Below are 22,467 nucleotides of genomic sequence, written 5' to 3'. Positions count from 1 at the left end.
TTGCAGTTTGCTGTCAGTTTACAGGTAAAGCAAAAAAGTTGGGAGCCTTTTTTCATTGGAACATGTCTGTTGTATATGTATACAATTATATTTGACTTTTGAATTATTTTTAAATATGTGAAACTGACATTTTTTATTGGGGCCAGTGAAAAAATTATTTACATTGAGCCCTGAGTTATTTAAAATAGTGGTTCTCAAAAGTGGGGGCCCTGAGATGGTGAGCCGCGTTTTTTATAAAATAATTAATTTATAAATTCTGTGTACTTAAATCTCAGAAAAATAATGCTACTAACCAACAGCACTACATTGAATATATTGTTTAATTAAAATGTTAAGTGTTACAATGTTTTATGTCATAAATTTTCTTTGGGGGGCCAAGAAATGAGGCACCATTTTCAATGGGGGCCACACACTGAAAAAGTTTGAGAACCACTGATTTCAAAGGTAACCCAGGTTTATACCTTATGAAGTCAACTGAAAAAATGAGTGATATTTCATTTATGTTATCTTGTAGTTCTGATAATTTGACTATTATTCTAAAATTAAATTGTATTAGTGTTGATAATAAAGGGGTGTCCTAACCTTTAACTGGTTGTGCATGTGATTTTAAAATAATTGTTTACATTAAAATATTCTTTAATTTCTCTGACAGATTATCAATTTCTATAGATTCTATAGATTACAATGATATGTACAATGTGCAATTGTCAGCATACATTATACGCTGGTGGTTTAAATAAAAATAAGAAAAAGCACTTTCCTAAAAATGTACACTTTATTTGAACTAAAGGTACAAAACAATGGTCAGTATGTACAATACTCGCATGGCCACATTCAACCTCTTTGGTCTCAATGGTGGTTTAAATGCACTCGAAGTGAAATACAGGAACACCACTAAAATGAAAAGTTGGAAGATTCAATTTCACCATTCCAAAGCCTGCAAGTAAATACCAATTGTACTGTACAATGCAACAGAGGTATATTTTCAGGAAAAATCACTACTACAACTAACATAATGGTAAAACACTGCCACTTAGCTAAACCTTAACAATATAAATAGAACAAAAACAGAACAACAAAAAAGTTCACCATATTTACAAATAATGCATACAGGACCGTAATGAATGAACAATGATGCATGAATGATATCAGAGCACACGCAGGTGATAATCTGAGAGAAAACGTGAGTGAGAATATACATTGAAGCACATTAAAACAAATTTGGTAACATGACTCTAATTTAGTCCTCAAAACTGTATGGTAAACAAGGCACAATAATAAACGATCCAAGCAAAAGGCATTGTTTTTATTAACAAACAAGCACTGGTCCCTGCATTATATCTTTTACCTTCCAATGCAGTCTTTTATTAGGCCTATTAGAACGCTAACAAGGGTATATACAGTTAAACAATTGTCTTAAAATCCAAATATATCATCACATTAAATGTTAATTTCACTGCTCAGTTTTTTTTCTTGTCAACAGACCTAAAACTCAACCCAAGTGCTCAGTACAACTGCAAAAATCATGCCTCGCAACATGCCACAAATTTAGTACCACATATGTAACACAATGGAGACATTGTCAGTGTAAAGGCCTCAGTGTTTTTACCAAATGATGTGAAACTGCCAAAATAAGTTTGCATGTACTGAATGCTTTGGGCACAGGAGAATTTTAACGAAATAAGACTTTAATTCAGGCGGCAACATATGCCACCTCAACAAAATATAAACAAACACTTTTTACAAACAGTTTTCTTAATGGCCTTTTCAATGCAAACAATTCACATACTTTACAATGCACATTATTTATGAACTGCCCCAATACAGAGGAGGCAAAGACACATTTCAGACAATGGTGGAGATGTAACTGGCCCAGCCACTCAGACCCTCCATTACAGCTTTTCGTTTTTTCACAGATTTCTCCTTGACGCTCACCTCTCCTCTTTTAGATAGAACGAATTGTAGTCAATAATTTCTGTGGAGAGAAACAATGTTTTAATGAACTGTCAAATTCATAACATATTATGTGTTCCTGCAGCACTTTTACTATTTTTTTTACTACTAACTATTTTATCAAACATAGAACTAGATAATGTAAGCTTTTTAAAATTTGCTACTGGCACAATTTTTTTAGTTAAAAAGTTTATTTGGCTGAAAATATTTTAGAAATACTTTGTCACTCACCCTGAATGGCTCGTTGAACATTACACATCTGCTTTTTGGCTTTCTTCAAGCTTCTTGCTCTCCTCTGCTGACCCATCCTCCTTTTCTCCAGTTTTCCATGTGCCTTGCCTACACACAGATTAAAGGTTACACAATCTACCACTTTAAACAATTACCAAGGTTTTGCGTAAAATATGTGCAAATGTAATGATGAATGCTAATCTATTTGCTGTTTAAAAAGAAAACGGTACCTGTATTTTTTCAAATATAGCCAGTAGGCCAGTGCTATTGCAAGAAGGGCCAGCAACACACCAATAATAATGCCAATAACCATTGCAGTCTGGTCACCATATTCATCTGTCTGATCTTGTTTAGGAAACATGGATGTTAGAAAATGTGGTGGATAAATGGTGAGAATGACAGACCATAAAGTATTTAAACAAAGTCCATTGTTATTAACTAAACGAAAGCAAACAAGCTTACTAACAGCTCAAAGTCTTACCTTGTTTGTCCATTTGCACAGCATCAGCAACTGTAACCAAATAAAAAAATCATACTGAATTATTGTGGAAAAAAGCTTATTACATAAAACACAGCATTGCAGAAATGTTTCTAAACCTTAAAATTACAGAATGACCCCAAATGATTCTCATGAGACAACAATGCCTGTGTTCACAGAAATCCAGATGCTTAAAGCCTAGACTGATTTTCTAATTAAGTATAATTTGGCAAATGATTGTGTAATCATGCAAAGTTAAAGCACGTTAAGGTTAAAGCATATAGATTGGCATCTCAAAAAAAAAGCATTAATTGAAATGCAGGAAAAGTTTTAAATGGACAGTTCACCACAAAATGAATGTCATCATCATTTACTGATCCCCATGTATTACTTTTTTCTTCCATACAACACAAGACGCTCTTTTCACAAATGAAAGCGAAGCTGACATCATTTTCATTTTTGCTTAAACTCAACGGTGGTGTGTATTTGATTGATGTATTTTAACAAAACATATTAAAAGCAACATATAAAAAACATAGGTGACCCAGTCTGTGAAATCCATTCTAAAGTCTCAATCTAATAATGAGATTTAAAACATCAAAGTTTGATTTTTTTCAAATTGATTACAATCCTTGACATGATCTTACTCAGTTGAAAGATATCAAGGATATATTTTCACAGAATGCTTTTCATACATTACGTAGGATGATTTTATGTAGAAAACAGTAAATCACAAAAAAAGACTTTAGCTGGGTTTTCACATATATAGTTTGTTTGGTGAATAGCTTACTATATTGTCTAATATGTTGTGTTACATAAAAAAAGTGATGCTGTGAATGTTTGATGAGAGGTGACACTTACTTGTGGATACATTTATGCTTCTAACATCATAACCCAAGGCATTTGAGACAGTGCAGGACACAGTCAGATTAACTTTAGGAATAAGTGTAATGCTGTATGTGATTTGGCCATCCTTATATTCACTCTCATCGACCTGCAAATACAGCACATGACATGCATTCAATGACAAATCACCTTTAAATCCTCTCCATGAATATAATTAAACTGCGTATAAGTGAATATGTTTTATTGTAAATGAGCATCTTTTATTAGACTCTTCATGGATTCTGCCAACAAACCGGTATTTTTGACTGGCCTAAGGTCGGGATTAGGCGGATTTGAAAGCATTAGTTTAATATCATTCATCATCTCATTTTTGATGAAGGTGACTTTTAGAGGCTTTTGCATCTGAGGTCCTCAATTTCTTTTTTTTATAAAAAAGAACAATGATATGGCAACAAGTACTTGAGCAATATAATATCAGATCATGTATTATGTTTTGTACATGCTCCTCAAGATGGCGCTATTGCTCTAACTTCTGCCCTTCTGTGTCAGTATATTACCTACCTTTCACTTGCATAGAGACTGCATATGATGCAGATAATAATCTTCTGATGTGCGGTAAGTTGCTTTTATACCATTACAAAACCACATCAACAACCACTTTTTCGGTACACGCTCGCTTACTGGTTTGTTCCAATAGTGAGGTCATCCTAGTGCTTACTGATACATTTACTGTAGGTGCTTTGTCTAACAAACTATGTGACAACCCATACCTCACATGCTTTGAAAAATGCTTCTGGGGTCATTTACGCACTGTGACAACACCCTTAGTCATTTGAAAACGTAATGCTGGCTTATCCAATACAGAACATCATTAACCATTTTCTTTTAAGAATTTTTGTTTCCTTGTTCAGGTAATAAATGTATAAGGTCAATGATATTAGACTTACCTTTGTGGTATTGATGCTCCACTGTACAGTGGGTTTTGGAGAGCCTTCGGCCTCACAACTCAAGACCTTGTTCCCTGATCCATCACCACGCTTCTTGATCAGTTTCTTGATCACTGGAGCACCTGTAAAAAGATGTCATTAGCTTCAAATGAAAACTTTCCCAAAGGAGCTGATTAATGCTCTCTCATTTGTAAGTCGCTTTGGATAAATGAATAAAATGTAAATGAATAAATGTAAATGTGTAAACTTTGACTGTGCTCTTAAGCAAACAAATACATCAATAAATCAGGTGTATAATAGCACGGCATACCTTCAACTATTAATTCAAATGTTTTTGTTTTCACAAGGCCATTCATCGTAACAACACCCTCATACACTCCAGAATCAGAATACTTCAGCTTGTCGAACTTTGGCAGGCTCTCCAGCTTGGTTTTGTCCTGAAACAGATTTTTTTTAACATTTAGGAATGATTAGAAATCAAACAGAAAGTTTAGTTTTCTGTACATTGACCAGTGCACTAGTTGCTCATTTCTGCGATTGTTTTATTGAGTGTGTTTACATGCAGAGTTTTACGACAGTTTTGCTTAAAGGGGACATATCATGAAAATCAGACTTTTTTCATGTTTAAGTGTTATAATTGGTTTCCCAGTGCTTCTATCAACATAGAAAATGTGATAGAGATCAACCCAGTAACTTCGTTTTGGTAAACAATTCTCTGCAAGCATGCGAAAAAATAGGTCATTGAAATATAGCTCCCCTTATGATGTCAGAAGGGGATAATACCGCCCCTTAATCTGCACTATCCAACCACGGCACTGCCATTTAGTGCAGAGATCAACTCATTTGCTCATTTTTGTTCACACCTACAAAGTGTCAATTTTAAACATGTTATAATACATTTTCTATAAGGTATTCTGAGCTAAAACTTCACATTCGTACTCTTGGGAACACCAACGATTCATTTTACATGTTTAAAAAGTCTTGTGAAATGTCCCCTTTAATAAACTCATAACTTGTGAGGTCATGTAAACGCGTAAAATGGTTTTCTTTTAACGCATAAACGGCGTTAGCAAAAAACGTTCGGCACAGGTAGTTTTTTGCTCATTACCCTGATTTCATGTTGCATGTAAACACATTAACCAGCTTCCTTGCAGTTTTGTTCATGTGCGCATGTTTCCGTGTGTGACGTTTATCTTAAGTAAGCGCAAAGTTACGCATAACAGTCTCCGCTCGACTAAAGCAGGTGGCAGAAAAACTGTGAAAATAAAAGCTGATGTTATATTTACAGGTTCTGCAGACAAGAGAACAGATACAACAGTATAGCTTAAGACATATATGCCGTCAGCTTTTTGAACAACTATCAGTGTTGGGGGTAACGCATTACAAGTAATGCGCATTACGTAATAATATTAGTTTTCTGAAGTAAAGACTAAAGTAACACATTACTTTATAAATGTACACATTAATATTTGAGTTACTTTTTAAAAAAGTAATGCGAGTTACTTTTCAGTTTAATTAATACAATCAGTGTTGGGGGTAACGCATTAAAAGTAATGCGCATTACGTAATAATATTACTTTTCTGAAGTAACGACTAAAGTAACGCATTACTTTTTAAATAAAAAAGTAATGTGAGTTACTTTTCAGTTTAATTAATAAAATTTAAAAATAAAATAATGTATTGAATTAAATTGAACATATTAACGTAAAATTACGCACTCTGTGCGCCTGAGCGGGAACAGTTTGAGTCAGAAACAGAGATGCCAGGCCAGAGCTTGACATTTTTGCGATCATAAAAATCCTGCAAGGCCTGAAAGAGATCAAGCCTCAGCCAAGTACGAAAAAGTAACGCAAAAGTAGCTTAAAAGTAACGTAAGCATTACTTTCCATGAAAAGTAACTAAGTAACGCAATTAGTTACTTTTTTGGGGAGTAACTTAATATTGTAATGCATTACTTTTAAAAGTAACTTTCCCCAACACTGACGACTATTATGGACTATAGGCGGTGATGTCACTGCCTTCGAAAAAACCTGACAAATCTCCAAGTCCCATGTAAACGCAGTTGTCTGCATAGCCGGTTTATTGATTTGCATGTAAACACATAAAAAAATTTTCTATAATAAGCAGAGTTTTGATAGTTATTCGCTTATTCTGTGCATGTAAACGCACTCATTGTCTCTCTTGTGCCAACATTAAAGATCCTAGCGGTGAGCTTGCGAATTTCAACCAACAGCTCACCCCTCCCTTTCAAAATAAAAAAAAAGCCACAGTAGCAGCCACAGGACAAACATGTCATCGTTTGAGACAACATAGGGGACAGTCTGGCTGTTTAGGGCAACTGTAGAAACACGACAGTGACTTACATTTAAAGAGACCCGCAGTGTATATAGATGAAAAGTGCAAGGCCAATTTTTTTAATGTGAATTAAATTCCTACCTTTTTCCAAGACGTTTGTGTCGTTCCTGATGCTTTAACATCCAGAGTGGTCTCAAAGCTCTCGCCTAGTTTCTTTACAACTTTACCGGTGCTGCTGAGGACCACCTCAAGGTCTTTGGAGAAAAAATAAAGAGCTCAATAAAACATCGTTACCTCTAAAAAAATAATCCCAAATCAGAAAAAAGTGTCCCGTACAATCAACAGTAATTTGTTTAGAATCCGCCAAGTCTTCCTTGTCCACCAGTGAGCATTTGTATTCTCCGGTGTGGGCGCGAGTGATGTTCCTCAAGGTGTATGTGTTGGAGTTTTCCACCGCCTTTTTCTCACCCTGCATAGATACAGAGGCACGTTTTGACGTATTTCATCCGAAAAACACCCATCAGCGAGAAAAAGCAGAGCAGACGTACCTTGATGTAGAAGTTGTAGCTTGTTGGAGGAGGGTTCCCATCTGCCGTGCATTTGAGGGTCACGTTATCTCCTTCCATAAAAGGACCCTTGGACACCACCTGGAGTTCGACCTTCTCAGTGGGGTCTGTGGAGAGAGGACATGTATGAAGCAGGGAGCCATTAAGCCCTATGCAGATAAGGGCACTTCAAACACCAAAAGAGACTCTTCAGCTCAAGGGTTGAGGCTTTGAGAGTGCTCTTGTGGTGGGAAATGCTCTCGAGAGTTTGTCTGAGTAGTGCTGAACTGGTTCCTTAACAATAACACCAAACCCATATTGAACATTCAATAGGCAAACTCCTAATAGGCCAGATTACAGATCTTATTGGATGAAATTCAAAGGGCCATTTGATTCTATTGGTGCTTCAAATGGTCATTTTGAACAATCATGAGAATTATCCCAAACATTAGGCCAATAACCACTTCAGTTTTGAATAGATTTATTTACAAAGACACTGCACAAACTATAAATACAAAATTATAAAAGAAAGTAATAAAATGTTAGAAAACATAACGCACAGTTCACTGTGAAGTTAAGCGGTGATGAATCCATGTCAGCTGACTTAGGGTGTTGAACTCGACAGATGAATTTGGCATCAATGTCCTCCTTTGCCGCTGCATATTCCAGTGTAGAAGTGGTGGCAGAAAGTCCCGTCACGCTATCAACATCCTTAGTAGTTATGATTTTAACCACTGTAAGCAACAGAAATGATTAATTAATAAAAGCCCTTAAAACATCCAATTGTAGTATATCAGTATTAGCACTCATTGTCACATCTCTACTGTACTGTTAGACAGTGTAGCTTTGTTCTTAATCCATAAAATGACGGCAGCTGGATTGGCCCCTTCGGTACGGCACTGCGCTAGCTGATAAGATAAAAATACCCAATAGTTAGCAGAAAGAAGACAAAGATTATTGTATTATTATACATGAGAAGATGCAAGCATTGATTTTATCATTAGATGTTATGAAAAGATGCCACATAATGTAGCATATGACGCTTTTCCATTGCATAGTACCCCACGGTATGGGTCAGGTCGGGTCAGCTCACCTCACTTTGGCTTGGTTAGCTTTTCCATCGAGTTTATTATCACTTTCACAGAGTGAGGAATTATAGGGGTGTCATTATATTTGTGCTGCCTACTGCTGTGACATCATACAAGTGAGAGCGTTGTTGTACATTCCCATACATTTATTTATTTCTCAGTCCGCCACAAAATCAAAATTAGCCACCACAAATAGATGTTTACACATCACGTTTATCACTACCTCTGTCTTACATGTCAGTTTCTGTACAAATACCCATGGTGTCAGTCGATGCGCTCCACTGAGCCTCATTTAAGTTGCATTTAAGCATATATGTGGACGTGAGCGTCGCGATTGTGCCACCACAAACTCCAAGTCTGGAAAAAACTGTTATGGTGTTCCTGATTCTCAACCTGTGGATGTTTTCATCGCTAAAAGGGAATTTGGGAACTTACAGCAAAGCACAGTTGACAACAGGTTTACTCGGGACAGCGCAAACTAGCACGAAGGTAAAGCTAATCTTTTACATTATAGCGATGACACTGGTAGTGACGATTCTCTTAGACCAATCAGTGATCTACAGTGTTTTCGTGCCACGTTTTGGTATCAGCTCGGCTCGCTTGGAACCCCGACCGAGGTGGTACAACAAAAAGTATTTGGTGCTACGTACTGCACCCAGTGGAAAAGCCCCCAAAAGTAAGCTGACCTGACCCAAACCAAACCAAACCCTGGGGCACCATGCAATGGAAAAGCGCCAATAGATTGTTGTTTTTAAAAACTCTTTATTCAGTACATGAAACAATTTGTTCTTGGGTAACTCATGGCTAAAAAATGGTCCTAAGCTGTCACTGGGGCCTACCCTTTCAAAGGTCCTAATATTTACAATTAAGGTACAGATACGTATATGCATTTTGTACCTTTGAGGTACTAATATGAACTCTTTAGGTGCAAAGATCTACATTTCAAAAGGGTACAGTTCCAGTGACAGCTAGGGACCATTTGTTGACCATTTTTTCCTGATAGTGTATCTGTTTTTTCTTTACATAAATAATAATCATATTAGACTTTGCTATCTGTGAACTTTAAATGACAAAACCTACCACAGTCATTTTGCCGATCTCCATCACAGATGCTTGATTTGTGATCTGAGGTTGCGACGGAGCCTCTGCAGAAAGAAGACACGCTGGTTAGTGGTATGATTCATAAGTTTTACCCATAAGTCTTTGCTGTTTTTAAGATTTATCGTGATAAATATGAAGCTGTGGGTTGTGGTGTACAAACTTACTATAAATCTGCAGTTGGACAGGGAATTCCAGAATGTCGTTGCCTGACACCAGGCAGGTGAATGTTCTCTGATCAGCCATAATCACTTTTGTGATGACAAGACTGAAGTCCTCTTGAATACTGACTCTCGTCTTGTAGTTCACATTATCTCCAATGGTGGCATTCTTACCTGCACGTTTCACCAGTATACTGCTATCTGTATCCTAATGAACACATCAGACATTGGTTAAACAGTGCAGTTTAATAGACAACTACAGGTAAGCCATTTATAGGTATAGAGTGCTGAGGAGTGTAAACAGTGCCGCTCTGTGATGCTTTTAAACATTGTTCTGTTTTGTTTGCATAGTCTCGTGTGCCCAATGGTTCAGTTTGGGGAGGGACAGTACATGAAATGAACTGTTTAGCTGGAAATTGACTAGCACATCATAATAGTTACTTACATCTTTCCATTTGATAATATCGATATCCTCTGCTTTGAGAAGTCCATTGTTGCATGGGATTTTAACAGTCTCGCCATAATTGGCAGTGACCGTTTCCAAACTGCTCACTAAAATACACAAGAAAAAAACAGTGTTGGAGTGATGTGTGTTGTGAAGATAACAAGATACAGATTAGTCAGGCAAAGGGAGAGCATACATTTGATCGTGTTTTGTTACTGGTTATAGTTTGTATGTTGTGAAATCAACCCTTGGGTTTTTTGACCCACATGATTTCAATATTATTTAAATGAAAATAATTTTGCCTGGAACCAGGCAAAGCAGGCAAAAGTTTGAATATTCAAATAGACTCAAGCACTCCAAAAAGTTGTACTCCACTGACACGAAGCATACTAAAATCATTTTGATTTTTTTGTACGGGAACTTAACTTTTAAAATTATAAACTCTTTTTGTTATTTTGGAAACACTTTTTTCTCTTTATTTTCATTTCTTCACAATGTTTACAAAGACAGAAGATTTTTTTTAACCCTTAAAAATCTTAAGATCAAGATATCCTAACAAAATGTATATGCTGAACGCGCACTGTAAGTTGCTATGGTTAAAACTGCATAAATGTAAATGTTAGATATTTGAGCCACATGTTTTTTAGTCTCTAAAGCTGGGTAGCATGTAGCAAAGTGCACATAAAGGCATAGGGGTGAGCTGGGCACAAACTAATGCGGGGTTAATTGTAATGCAGGTACTTTACATATTTATATAGGGCAGAGCAATCTGTGATTTTGGTCTTGTTCTCTTACTGTCAGAAAATGATCTCTTGTGAATTTGTGAAAAGTTTTGATGTTTTTTGGTTAAGATATTAATCAAAGAGTGTAAAAAAAGTAAATAGGCATAAAAGTAAATTCTCATCTTTTTTCGATTTCTAAGTTGGGTGTGTAAGTCACCAAAATCCAACCTTATATTCTTTTAATCACTGTCTTGTTACCTAAAACATAACACCATTTTGAAACATGTCAGCAACTCCTAGTAACTGATAGCTGGGATTAAAAACATTTTTACACAGCAGGGTTAGTTGTAACACAGTGTTACAATTATGCCTCTAGTATCCAATGATATTGAAATGACAATGTAATACTATTAATCAAAATAATAACTGTTAATATAATATCAGGGGAAAAACTGACAATTATGATTTTTTTGTCTTAATTATGCAGCCCTTTTGAAAAATGTATTTATATGCATTGATGTATAATCCAAAGATGGTTAGATCATGAATAGATAGATATCCAAACATTAATTTATTATAGGCAGGTACATAAACAATATCCATATAGACAGAATTATATTGAATTATTTGTCTTTGAACCAAATTTTCTAGCAGGTGTTATGACAAACCCTTTGTTTGTTACAGTTAACCCCACCTATGGGGTAAGTTGTAACGTTGGCACTCCTGTCACTTTCGGTGTAACTCTATGATAACGGTAGGTTATCTTTAAGTGTTAATTTGTAGCAGAAATGTGTATGTTGATTGTGTACAATTTTTTTATTAATCTAACTTAAATATAATTTTTGATTGATAAAGCCAAAGCCAAAAAGCGTTAAGTTTTGCCTCGCTCTCCCCTACTGAAGTACACACTAGTTCACCATTTGTAAATTTGCACACTTGAGTTTAAACATGTTTCATGTTAGCTTTCATATATCATATTTAAATGCTGAAACGCAATGCAGAATAATAAAAAGGTTTACACTAAAGCCAGTAAAACTGGTTATAGTTTATCACAACAACTACACACAACGCAACTTCTGGGGAATGGACCTTAACAGTTGAGAGATAACTGCAGACACAACAATAAAAAATTGTATGAGATTACAAGATTGCGATTGAGATTCTACTGAATTCTGTCATAATATGTACACCATGACTGAACCGGCTATTCAAACAGCTATTTAGGAATTTGGAAAAGGCAGTTTGCGAAATATTTATGGCAAAACAACACTATTTTGTAAATCTCCAGAAACGTTTTGCCGTTACAACTGAAATGCGGTAATAAATCACGGTTTGTAAATGTCATGTTGTAAGAAATAATGCATAAAATAATAACTTAACTTTTGGTGTTTAATAACTTCAGTCAGATTTATACAAAGAGGCCGAACTGCACCCTGTGGCCACACAGTCAGGTATTATGTCATTGTTATGCAAATATGAACTTCTGTCTCACTGCTCGGTGGAATTGTTTTCTGCTGACAGCTCTTTTTTAAGTGTACAAACTATTTCAAAAACAAAATTCAGCTCCTGGCTATGTTTTCTTTACGAAACCCAGAGACACAAAAGAGCAAAGGGAACTAAAAACAACTTCTGTTCCCTCCAATTCTCTCCGCATCACCTGCAGTGCTTAACTGGAAATGAATCCAAACTATAGACAGATATTCATGGTAGCAGGAACAACTGTATGTTATTTAAACATATATCAATAACATAGTTTAATCGTACAGTGAAACTCTACTGTAAATCTATCAGGATTACTCATCCACCCCGTGGGATTTTCTTTAGTGTTGGTAGATAAGTAAATGGACACTACAAGAGCAATAGGGGTGTGTACATGAGTGACCTCAGCGCATACAAACCATGGGCAGGTGAAGCAAACAAATGACATCGCTGTACCCAACCCCCCATCCTGACGCTCTTTGTCTAGTGAACAGGTGCTCAGTTGGTGTAGCATCTGATAATAAAGCTCGCTATATGTTATTCCAATCTTTAGTACAAAACATATATATTATAACGAATTTTAAAAATCTATCGTATCTATCTCACCAATGTGATGAGTTTCAAAAAGAAATGTTCGTAAATCATTTACCCGAGAATGAGACTGTTAAGTGGTTGTGTGTGCATTAGACAGGGACACAAAGGGAGTGGTTTTAAGGTTTTACAGACTGCCACCATGGTGAATATCCTGGAGACGGAAACAACCCTGGAATTGATTTCGAACCTGCGTTATTACACCAAATGTCCTCCTTTACTCCCCTTTACTTTAACATGCAAGAGCCATTAGGCTGCCTTGAACATGCTATAAATTAAATCTAAGATGGGCCTGAAATTGCTCTCCAAACAAAACTCATCAGGCAGCTTGCAGTCATAAGTGATAAGTGCACTCAGAAATCCCATCCATTAAGGTCTAAATTATGTATTTGATTGCCGGGGCCCCCGGGGACCTTAAAGAATGTCTGCGTCTAACGGGCACATCATGGCATGGATTCAATACTGACCCGGCGGATTCATCAGAGGCCCCCGCTCATGAACGGCTATTAAACTAAATCGAGAACTATTAACCAAATACAGACAGCAGCTTCCTCTGAGGTCCATTAACCATAAAAGCAATTTACTAGTTCAAGGTTATGAGCGGCTGTTCATTCTGCCACCACTGCAGACGCTGCAATTACATCAGATAAGTTATGAATCATAACCTGGTAACATCTAACAAATTTAGGTCAAAACTAAGTTCAGGTTATAAGTTAACCAAGTCGTTTTGTGTCAAGAATGCACTTATTCATCTATTATAATATACTGTATGAGATTAACTAGGAATGGCTCACTATGATCAAATACTTGACTAGTTGTCCAGCAATTGACACAAATATCATATACAAATTAATAATTTCATAGCTCAGAAGATTGTATGAAGTATGAGTTTAGTCTCAGATGTTTCTCCTAAAATGGCTTATAAGGAAAAAATAGAAAAAATAAATTAAATAAAAAAATAAATTAAATAAAAAAATGTAATTAAATTTAAAAAAATTGTTGTGACAAGAGTATTGGGGCTGTGACATTAATGTAGTTGTCAGTGGCGGCCGGTGACTTCTTTTTTCGAGGGCGCACGATGCATCATTTCGAAATATGTCGAGTGAATCTATGTGCATCACGTGTTTTGTCAAAATAAGTGCCTGCTGCAGACGAGTCTAAATGGTTTTGATTAAAAAAGACGCTCGCGTTTGCCAGATACTCGCATAATCTTATGCTTAATCAAAGTTTACTGTTAAGGGAGTGTCTTGCGTGTATTTTGTGAACGTGAGCGTCTCTTTTATCATAAACGGTTTTGAAGCGTGGGCAGCAGGCACTTATTTTGACAAAACACGCATTGCACATGGTATACAAGACGCAACAAACACATATTTTGAAAACACACACACGACACTCTGAACACATATTTTGAATTTACGCCCCTCGGAAGAGCACTCATGAGCCGCCACTGGTAGTTGTACAGGTAAAACAATCTGGATTTGGGAAAATTTGATAAGAAATGTTTGAGAAATCTTCAATAATATTGAGTTTTGTTTTCTGACTCGGCAAATCTGAGCCCAGTTTGTGACAATAAGGTCTCTACTTTAACTCTAATGGAGACATATGTGAGACTTCTGGAGAAATATATCTGAAACACAGCAGACTAAGGCAAAAGTTTTCATTTGCTCTCCATTTAATCATGTTATTAATATTATTTATACGATCTCATGTGTTTTTTCCTTCTCATAGACTTCTTTGTCCCCATATTAATACACAGTACATGGCTTCTTAAAGGCCGAAGTATAAACAATTTTTTACATTAGGAAAAAGGAGATGCATTGCATATTGTCACAATGTGCATGCGTCGAACGTCTGTGTATACAGACAAGTCAAATAAACCATACTTTGCAAGGCTGTGTGCGTACACGTAAAAAACAGACTATACTCTGGGCTTGCAAGACTGACATGCAAGCCACAGACTAGTTGCTTCTAAAAAAACAGTTTGCACAACCCTAAAATTAAGAGAGACTTTTATGTGTAAAAACTACAGAGCACGTTGCAGCCTGACAACACTAAAGTCAGAACTTCACACTTTATTTGTGTGGTCTTTAATTAACCACATTCCAGTCATCCAGTTGAACGTACTGTATATTCAAAAGCCTCTTATCTTTAATCATTAAGGTGTTGTGTACCTTTGCATAGACAGAGACTTTATCTCCTCTACAAACCAGTCTCTCTGCTCCCAAAATGACTTCGGGCAATGAGCATTTGCATTCCACAGGGTCCTGCAGGGCCCCTTGTGTTCATAACATGAGAGTTTGCTTGCAGGCACTGAGATACCAATCAAATTTGGTGCCAAAACACAAAGGTCAGCTAGTTTGTATTGAGAGTTAAATAAGCTCATTCTTTCGCCTTTCTAACTCTCAAAAACACCCGCCTCCCACAACGTGTGAGGGCCCGTGATGACTTGGGGGTCGTATGCCGACCACCATTATCCGCCTTTATGTAAACAAAACAAGAGTAAATATTGATTTCTGAATGCACGGTTGCTTTGTGCAGCACTTAGGTCGCCTGTGCAAAACAATAAAAGGCAGAAAACCTTAGGGAGTGCTACTCAAGCCTATTCCTATCTAAATGAAATATGTTATCTTTAAACTCTCATTATGTGCTATGATGCTGTGATGTGTGGGATCAGATCTGTTTCACATTCCTCTGTAGTTCAGGGTTTGGCCAGGTCTTCAAAGAGGTCACAAGGACCCTTAACTGTCTCCTGTTTTGTGATCCTGTTTGCCTGGGGGTTTACATCTGCACAAATAAAACACCCTAAAACAGACTTATTGCAGGTTCTACAATGCCCGACAATGGATAAACTAAACTAGTGGATCAAAACATTTTATAAAAGTTGGCCTAAAACCAAAATGGGTACAAATTCTTGCCATAGGACAACTTTGATCTGTGACTAAAGTCTTAAAATCTGAGATTAGGAGCATCAAATTCAATCTTTGACAGGATAAAAACCAAAAAAACTTTAAGGGCCAGTTTCCCAGACAGGGTTTAGATTAACCCAGGACTAAATCTTAAGTTATATTAGGTCATTTAAGTAGTTTTTACAAACATACCTTACAAATAAACATTAATGGTGTGCATCTTGAGACAAATCAGTGGCACTGCTACATTTGTAGATACGTCATTGCAAGATGTTTTTAAATTAAGACTCATGCATTTTAGTCTATAGGACTAGGATGAGCCAAAACATTTTCATCAAATGCAAACCAATATCACGCAGTGTGATTATCGTGCAATATATACGCCAAATTCCAATTTTGGGTGCATATAATACACCAGTCCTTCCCGTTCACTTACACTGCACATATTTTCGTGTCGTTTTATTTATTGGTTTCTCATTTGCTTTGTTTTTTAAACCATTGTTGCTTGGGTTTGGGGTTGGATTTGGGTTTTGCTTTAGGATGTCATTTAATATATAGGTTCTTTTTTAAACCATGGTTGCTTGGAGTTGGGGTTAGAATTGGGGTTTGGGCGACGATGGTAAAAAACAGAAAACAAATGAGAAACCAATAAATAAAACCACACAAAAAGATGTGCCATATAAGTTAACAGGAAGGACTGGCGTATCATTGGCATGCAAAATTGGAATTTGGCGTATGTATTGCACAATAATCACACTGTGTGCTATTTGTACGCATTTCATGAGAATGGGTTGGATCAGCCCTGTCCGGAAAACCACCCCATATGGGTTTTCACAGGCAGGGTAACATATTTAAAAAAATAACTGACTTCATTGATGATCTACCAAATCACAGTTATTTCTACCAGACGCATCATGATAAGATGTGATCCTGCTTTCTTTATTGGCACAGAAAAAGATCAAATCATAGTTTTTTTTTGTTCCACTGCAACTTTAAAATAGTAGACAATGCAATGCTCTTTGTTTTTTGCTGTAGCTCAACTGGTAGATCATTGCATTAGCAGTGCAAAGCTTGTGGGTTCCAATGCAAAACATGAATAGAATGCACTGTAGGTTGCTTTGGATTAAAAAATATATATAGTAACGTCTTTTGATTTGAAAGGAATGTAGAAAATCATATGAGTTTTGAACAATGCTTATGACAAAACATTCAAAAGTGTTTGTTGACAGCCTTTCCCTTAACATCTTCAACACAAATTAACTTGGTTTTATGATTTCGTAAATGTATAACCCTAACTGCTCACCCATATCCGTAATGTGTTATCAGGAACACCAATGCTCTTTGACCGTTCCTAAAATCTTGCACTGAAACTCTTGAGGAGAAGAAATCTGTATTTCACATGCAGTCAGAGAGCACAGACACCTGGCACAGGTGCGGCTGTGGTTCGCTGTGGCTTGTGCAGGCTTGCCAGCTCAAAGCAGGCGACATCAAAGTTCCCACAACAGAAAGAAAGCTAAAGACAAGCTTATTTCTGAAGCTTCAAAGTATAAATGTCAAAGGTTAGGCTAGGAGCTTACTTTTTATTAGGAGCAGTCCTGTTTCTGCATGTGAGATTGTTTTTACGGAGCAGACAGATAACAGAGACAAAAAGACAACTGTGCAAACAATAGTGCGGGTTCGAAGGTGCCAAGCAAAGCAAAGACGGAAACGTTTTCAAAAAATTACAATTACAGCAAAGCTATTTTACTATGGGTAAATGTCAACTCATGTTCGGTGAGGTGGGGGTGACTTTTAAACTGAAAGAGTTTCTTTATATGGTTTGAACAGGAAGCTGTGGATGCTAAAATGAGATGCACATCACTGCTAACCAAAAACCTCTATATATGGTATATGTCATCAATAACTGACCATGGTTTTATTAACTTTTGTTTCCGTCTGTGTTCTTTTGGTCTCACAAGACTACATAGAGTCCATCATTGCATTCAATCAGTAACCTCCCAACACTTTAACTATGTCTGCACAAACAGCACTGGCATAAAAAGCACATGCCCTTTATATAGCAAGACAATGTGGAATAGGTGGCTTTAAAAAAAAAAATTTCACTGTTGCTTGTGTTATGAAAAAAGACTGTTAATGCCTCAAGGGTATTTTGTAAAAGGAAATGTGTCACAAAAAATCTGAAGGGGTGGGTGCAAAAATGATTTAAGGGTCTGCACTCACTCACGTCCCATGAAAGAGAGAGAAAAAAAGATAAATGCAGAGACAGAAGGCAGGTTCGGGGGGTTAGGAGGGCTTTTATGGTAATGGCAGGTTTCATTTCCTGAGTCCCAACGCACACAGGCTGTGGGATAAAGAGCTTTCAACTGTATATATACAGTACAAGTCCTTCCTATTAGATGCTAGGCCACTGCCAAACCCAAAAACTTTAGGAAAAAATCACATAGCTTTTTTAGGAAGAAAAATAAAAATATCCCAACTAAAGCAACCAGCGTCACATCAAACCCAAAAGGCTTTGGTACATACAACTCTTACAATACATACAATTCCATATTTTCGCCTCAACAGTGCTTTTGAAATGCATGATGGGATCAGAGGTATGAGCTGCAGTAATTCATATGGTAAACCAACGTCTTTTTCAAGAGGAGTGAAGGAGTTGGGGTAGATAATGGCTCTCGGTAGGGAGTATACAGTCGAATTTAATTGCAAATGGTGATGAGTCCGCGGGAGATGTCGCAATCGTACACGCATTAGTTCAAGAAAACCTGCCGAACAATACAGACAGCAGGGGTCAGGAGGAGGTCCGGGAGAAACCGAATAACAAGAGGGAAATAACCTGCCTTTTTATTCGAAATGCAGGGTGGATCCAAACAAGTCCGCTGAAGGTTTCTGAGAGCCATTGGGGGACATCATGCATCTCAATAGAAGCATTTCTGCAGAGCAAGAGCCTCGCTGCAAAGCACACACATGCCTATCCTGTTGTAAAACAATGCGACTCCTCTCTTTTAACGCGAGACAATTGCCCTCTTGTCCTGCTTGATGACAGATAAACTGGTTCTTATGAAGAATCAAATACTACTGCGGTGAAGAACAGAGGACATGACAGAGGAATACAATAGTTTTTCCATAATAATAGTGAGGGCAACTTATTAAAAAATGTTTGGGTTGATGAATCACATTTGATTCTGAAAGTAAATGCACCTTTGTTGTGTTTTATTTGCTTTCTTTTTGAATGTCACGCACAAATAGATTAGTTTGGATGGTGCGGTATGGAAGAATGGTAACTACTGAGTAATTTAGCATTGAAAAATAGTCTAAAGGACGTCTCGTTTTACAACATAATTACATTCTTTCCCTTTTGCCTTTATTCTATATATCCTTAACTTACCTGATTAAAGCGATAGTTCACCCAAAAATAAAAATTTTGTCATTTTCTAACCCTCAAACCTGTAAATGTCTTTGTTCTGATGAACACGAAGGAAGATATTTTGGAATGTTTGTAACGAAACCAATCATGAGCCCCATTCACATTCATAGTAGGAAAAAAGAATACTATGGAAGTAAATGGGGCTCATGAACGATTTGCCTACAAAGATTTCTTAAAATATCTTCCTCCGTGTTCATCAGAACAAAGAAATTTATACAGGTTTGAATCAACACGAGAGTGAGTAAATGATGACAGAATAGTCATTTTTGGGTGAACTATCCCTTTAAGATGCATTTTAGTATAACAATCTATTAATTTAAACAATAAGGATTTGTACTTAAAAAAACTGCTTACATTAACTTTTATGCATTTGGTAGATGCTTTTATCCACTTGCAGATTTGCAGTGCATTCAATCTTTTTGGATCAGTATGTGTGTTCCCAGGATGAGTTTTGCATTTCTAGGACATTATTCTACCAACTGAGCTACAAAATTACAATTTCAGAATAAGGAGATTTGGAAATAACAGGTCAGATTGACATGAATTCTTCACTATTGGCTATAAAAAAAACTCCCAGCAGGAAACAACAAATGAGTGAAACACAATAAGACTATTCAAACTAGTTCCACAATAAAATAAACAATCAATCCAGCTAATGCAAAACTTTCTACAGCCCTCATTACAGTCACAGTGAAGCTTAGTCTGAAAAATTTAAATTTAAATCCAATATTAACCACAACATTCGCATTCGATGTTTATCATAAAGATACTACATGGTCGATTTCTAAGGAACAACTGACTAAAACTGACAGAAACCCACCAGCTGAACTAGTAATACGAGTGTGGCATAGCACACGGTTTGTGTGTATGTGGTTGGTGTGTGTATGCGCGCGCGCGTGTGTATTGAGTGGGTTCGTCTGTGGTGGGGGTATGAGGGGGGTCGTCTGTGGTGGGGGTATGGGGGAGGGTGGGGTAAGAACAAAAAACAGATGCCACACTATAACAGCTAGTTTAGTTGTAAAGTTTCTTTGTTTTTTTCAAGCGTTATCATGAAGACAAACATGTAACAGACTTCAACTGCAACAGAGACTAAAACCCCACTCAAAAAAAAAAAAAAACTTTCGCGCCATTGACTGTGAGGAGAACTGAGAAACAGCTGGACTGAACCGTAATAGGGTAAGTTTGGCAAAAATGTAAGTGGTGTTAAAAATGGAAGCCTTATTTTCGACACAAACACAAACACTGATTTAGAAATCTCGCATTTAAAAGCAGTATTTCACAACTGAGCCCAATTGACGACCGCCACAAAACACAAGTTTGTGTAACAAGCCAACAATCATTCAACGCATGGCACCCTATCATTATGTTGTCCTTCCTGCGCAAAATGCAAACGACTTACTTTAAAGTTGTACTGACAGACGAGCTGGGACTCACGGTGCTGTAACTTACAATAACAGGTGTTAAATAGATGGGCTAACGGAGGGGTTTTGTTTCCTTTTTACCTGCCTATGATGTATGAAGACAAACGCTTTAAAACCAACTCAGTCGCCTCATAAATTCACTGATAAAAGAAAGGACCAGAGGAAAAAAAACTCGTTTAAGATAACTTAGAGTTTTACTACCAACGCAATAAGGTGGTTTAAATATGTATAACATCCATTTCATTGTTTCATTCGTGCGCGTGTGTTTCTGTAGCTGAACAGGTGCAAGCCAAGCAAAAGTTGAGTTGGGGTGGGGCCGGGGGCAAAGAAATGATAGAAATATGAAAGAAATGATACTGATATATTTCATTTGTTTAAATATTTCCTTAAAAAACTACATAAATAATGAAACAGAACTGTGGCACATAACATTGTCGATTGAACTCACTGTAAAACAACAGCTGCTTGACTTAAAACACAATCCTAAAGTAACACAGCTTAATCATTGCACTAAATGTTTCTTATTAATTTTTTTTAACTATTTGAATTTAAATGTCAACCGATGTATATAAACAATAAATATAACAAAAAGTAACTTTACCTTGATTCATCACCGACACGGCGAGCACACACGTGAACAAGGCAGCCCAGTGCATCCTTCAGCAGGGGTTGTGTTCTTGCACTCAGTCGCTAAAAATAAACTTGAGAAGTAATATCCTTGTCTTAGTATGTTTTTGCTGGTTAATGTGGTTAATGTTCAGTGCTACAGTATATTCAAACTTAAGGCTTGCTCTCCACGTGCGTCATCCAACTCCTGCTACAATACTCCTGTTGAAGCTGTGATGGACGGTTATAGGTCTGTCCCGAAGCTCCTCCCATCTGTATATGCCTCCAAAAAACTAACTTACTCATGCACTGGATGACACCTATTATCTTGTCTTGTGATCTAGTGTTTTATTAAAAAAAAATTTTTTAGTGTTTGATCAGGCAGGGTGCTGGTGTAACCTGAGCTCATTCGAAACACAATTTGTATCCATATATATATAGAGAACTGTATGGTTCATATCCTAAAAAGTGTGAAGGTTCAGCAATACAACGACATCTTTACAGCACAGATTTCATAATAACTCCTTAGCAATTTTTTACACCTGCCTTGACATGTATTTTATACATGCTATTAGCTATGTTTATGTTTGTATGTTTGCCTGTGGCTATAACAATGTATGAACCAGTAATACTAAATACACTCTTTTGATTTCATTTATCAGATTAGTTTGATCGAAAATTGTTTTGATTAAACTGATAGCTAAAAACAAATGAGTGCTGCACGTCGAAGCTGTTAAACGGGTTAAGGTGGATTTTTTCGAGAATCTCTTTGCCTGATCAAAACTTGTGAGTGAATTAAGAGGCGTATTACATCATTTGCATTTCTTTCTTGCTCTCTAGCGCCATTATCACCCCCTTCTCCCTGTTAGCCACCAAACCCTTTTCTCCTCCTTTGCATTTTATTACCCCATATTAGTTGAAATCCCCCGTCATCTCAGTGGCAGGTGGGCATATGGGGTGGGGCGTTCCCTCATCTCATTCAGTTTACATTGTGCTTCCTCACACTTCCTAATGACCTGCCTGATAGATACGAGACACAAATGCACAAAGAACAAAAGCAAATCATGACAATTCTGAGGAGCATAAAGAAAACCCACTGCAGTTCAAAGAGAGTTCATAAACATGGCACACCTCCTATAATGCACGTGTGTACCTATCTTGTTTTAATTGTTAATGCTAAAAAGCCAATTGCTACGATGCATTATTTTCAAATGTTTGTGTTTGTTGAATG

At 36.8% G+C, this 22,467-nt stretch overlaps 1 protein-coding gene across 1 annotated transcript; it reads right to left on the bottom strand.

Annotated features, from left to right (window-relative positions):
• Positions 1-756: 756 nt before the first annotated feature.
• alcamb (activated leukocyte cell adhesion molecule b) lies at positions 757-21,473 on the bottom strand. The gene is made up of 16 exons (XM_073862748.1): positions 21,232-21,473; positions 10,088-10,194; positions 9,649-9,850; positions 9,464-9,528; positions 8,124-8,203; positions 7,856-8,034; positions 7,299-7,423; positions 7,087-7,219; positions 6,892-7,004; positions 4,766-4,892; positions 4,456-4,577; positions 3,524-3,656; positions 2,666-2,695; positions 2,415-2,529; positions 2,185-2,292; positions 757-1,975 (listed from the first exon to the last, which is right to left on the bottom strand). The coding sequence occupies exons 1-15, from the start codon at positions 21,284-21,286 to the stop codon at positions 2,205-2,207; spliced, it is 1,674 nt and encodes a 557-aa protein (XP_073718849.1). The 5' UTR covers positions 21,287-21,473; the 3' UTR covers positions 757-1,975; positions 2,185-2,204.
• Positions 21,474-22,467: the final 994 nt, after the last annotated feature.

This window comes from Misgurnus anguillicaudatus, chromosome 24 (assembly GCF_027580225.2).
Source record: "Misgurnus anguillicaudatus chromosome 24, ASM2758022v2, whole genome shotgun sequence".
Classification (NCBI taxonomy): domain Eukaryota; kingdom Metazoa; phylum Chordata; class Actinopteri; order Cypriniformes; family Cobitidae; genus Misgurnus; species Misgurnus anguillicaudatus.
Note: the sequence above shows the minus strand (reverse complement) of the source record. Positions and strands in the feature narration are given on the sequence as shown.

What these genes read in the sequence shown, in the direction of transcription:
- alcamb (XM_073862748.1), bottom strand. Translation starts at nt 21,286, where the DNA reads ATGCACTGGGCTGCCTTGTTCACGTGTGTGCTCGCCGTGTCGGTGATG. An exon ending in CGTGTCGGTGATGAATCAAG is followed by an intron (nt 10,195 to 21,231) that starts GTAAAGTTACTT and finishes TGTGTATTTTAG; the next exon opens with TGAGCAGTTTGGAAACGGTC. An exon ending in GGAGCATCAATACCACAAAG is followed by an intron (nt 3,657 to 4,455) that starts GTAAGTCTAATA and finishes CTGTATTTGCAG; the next exon opens with GTCGATGAGAGTGAATATAA.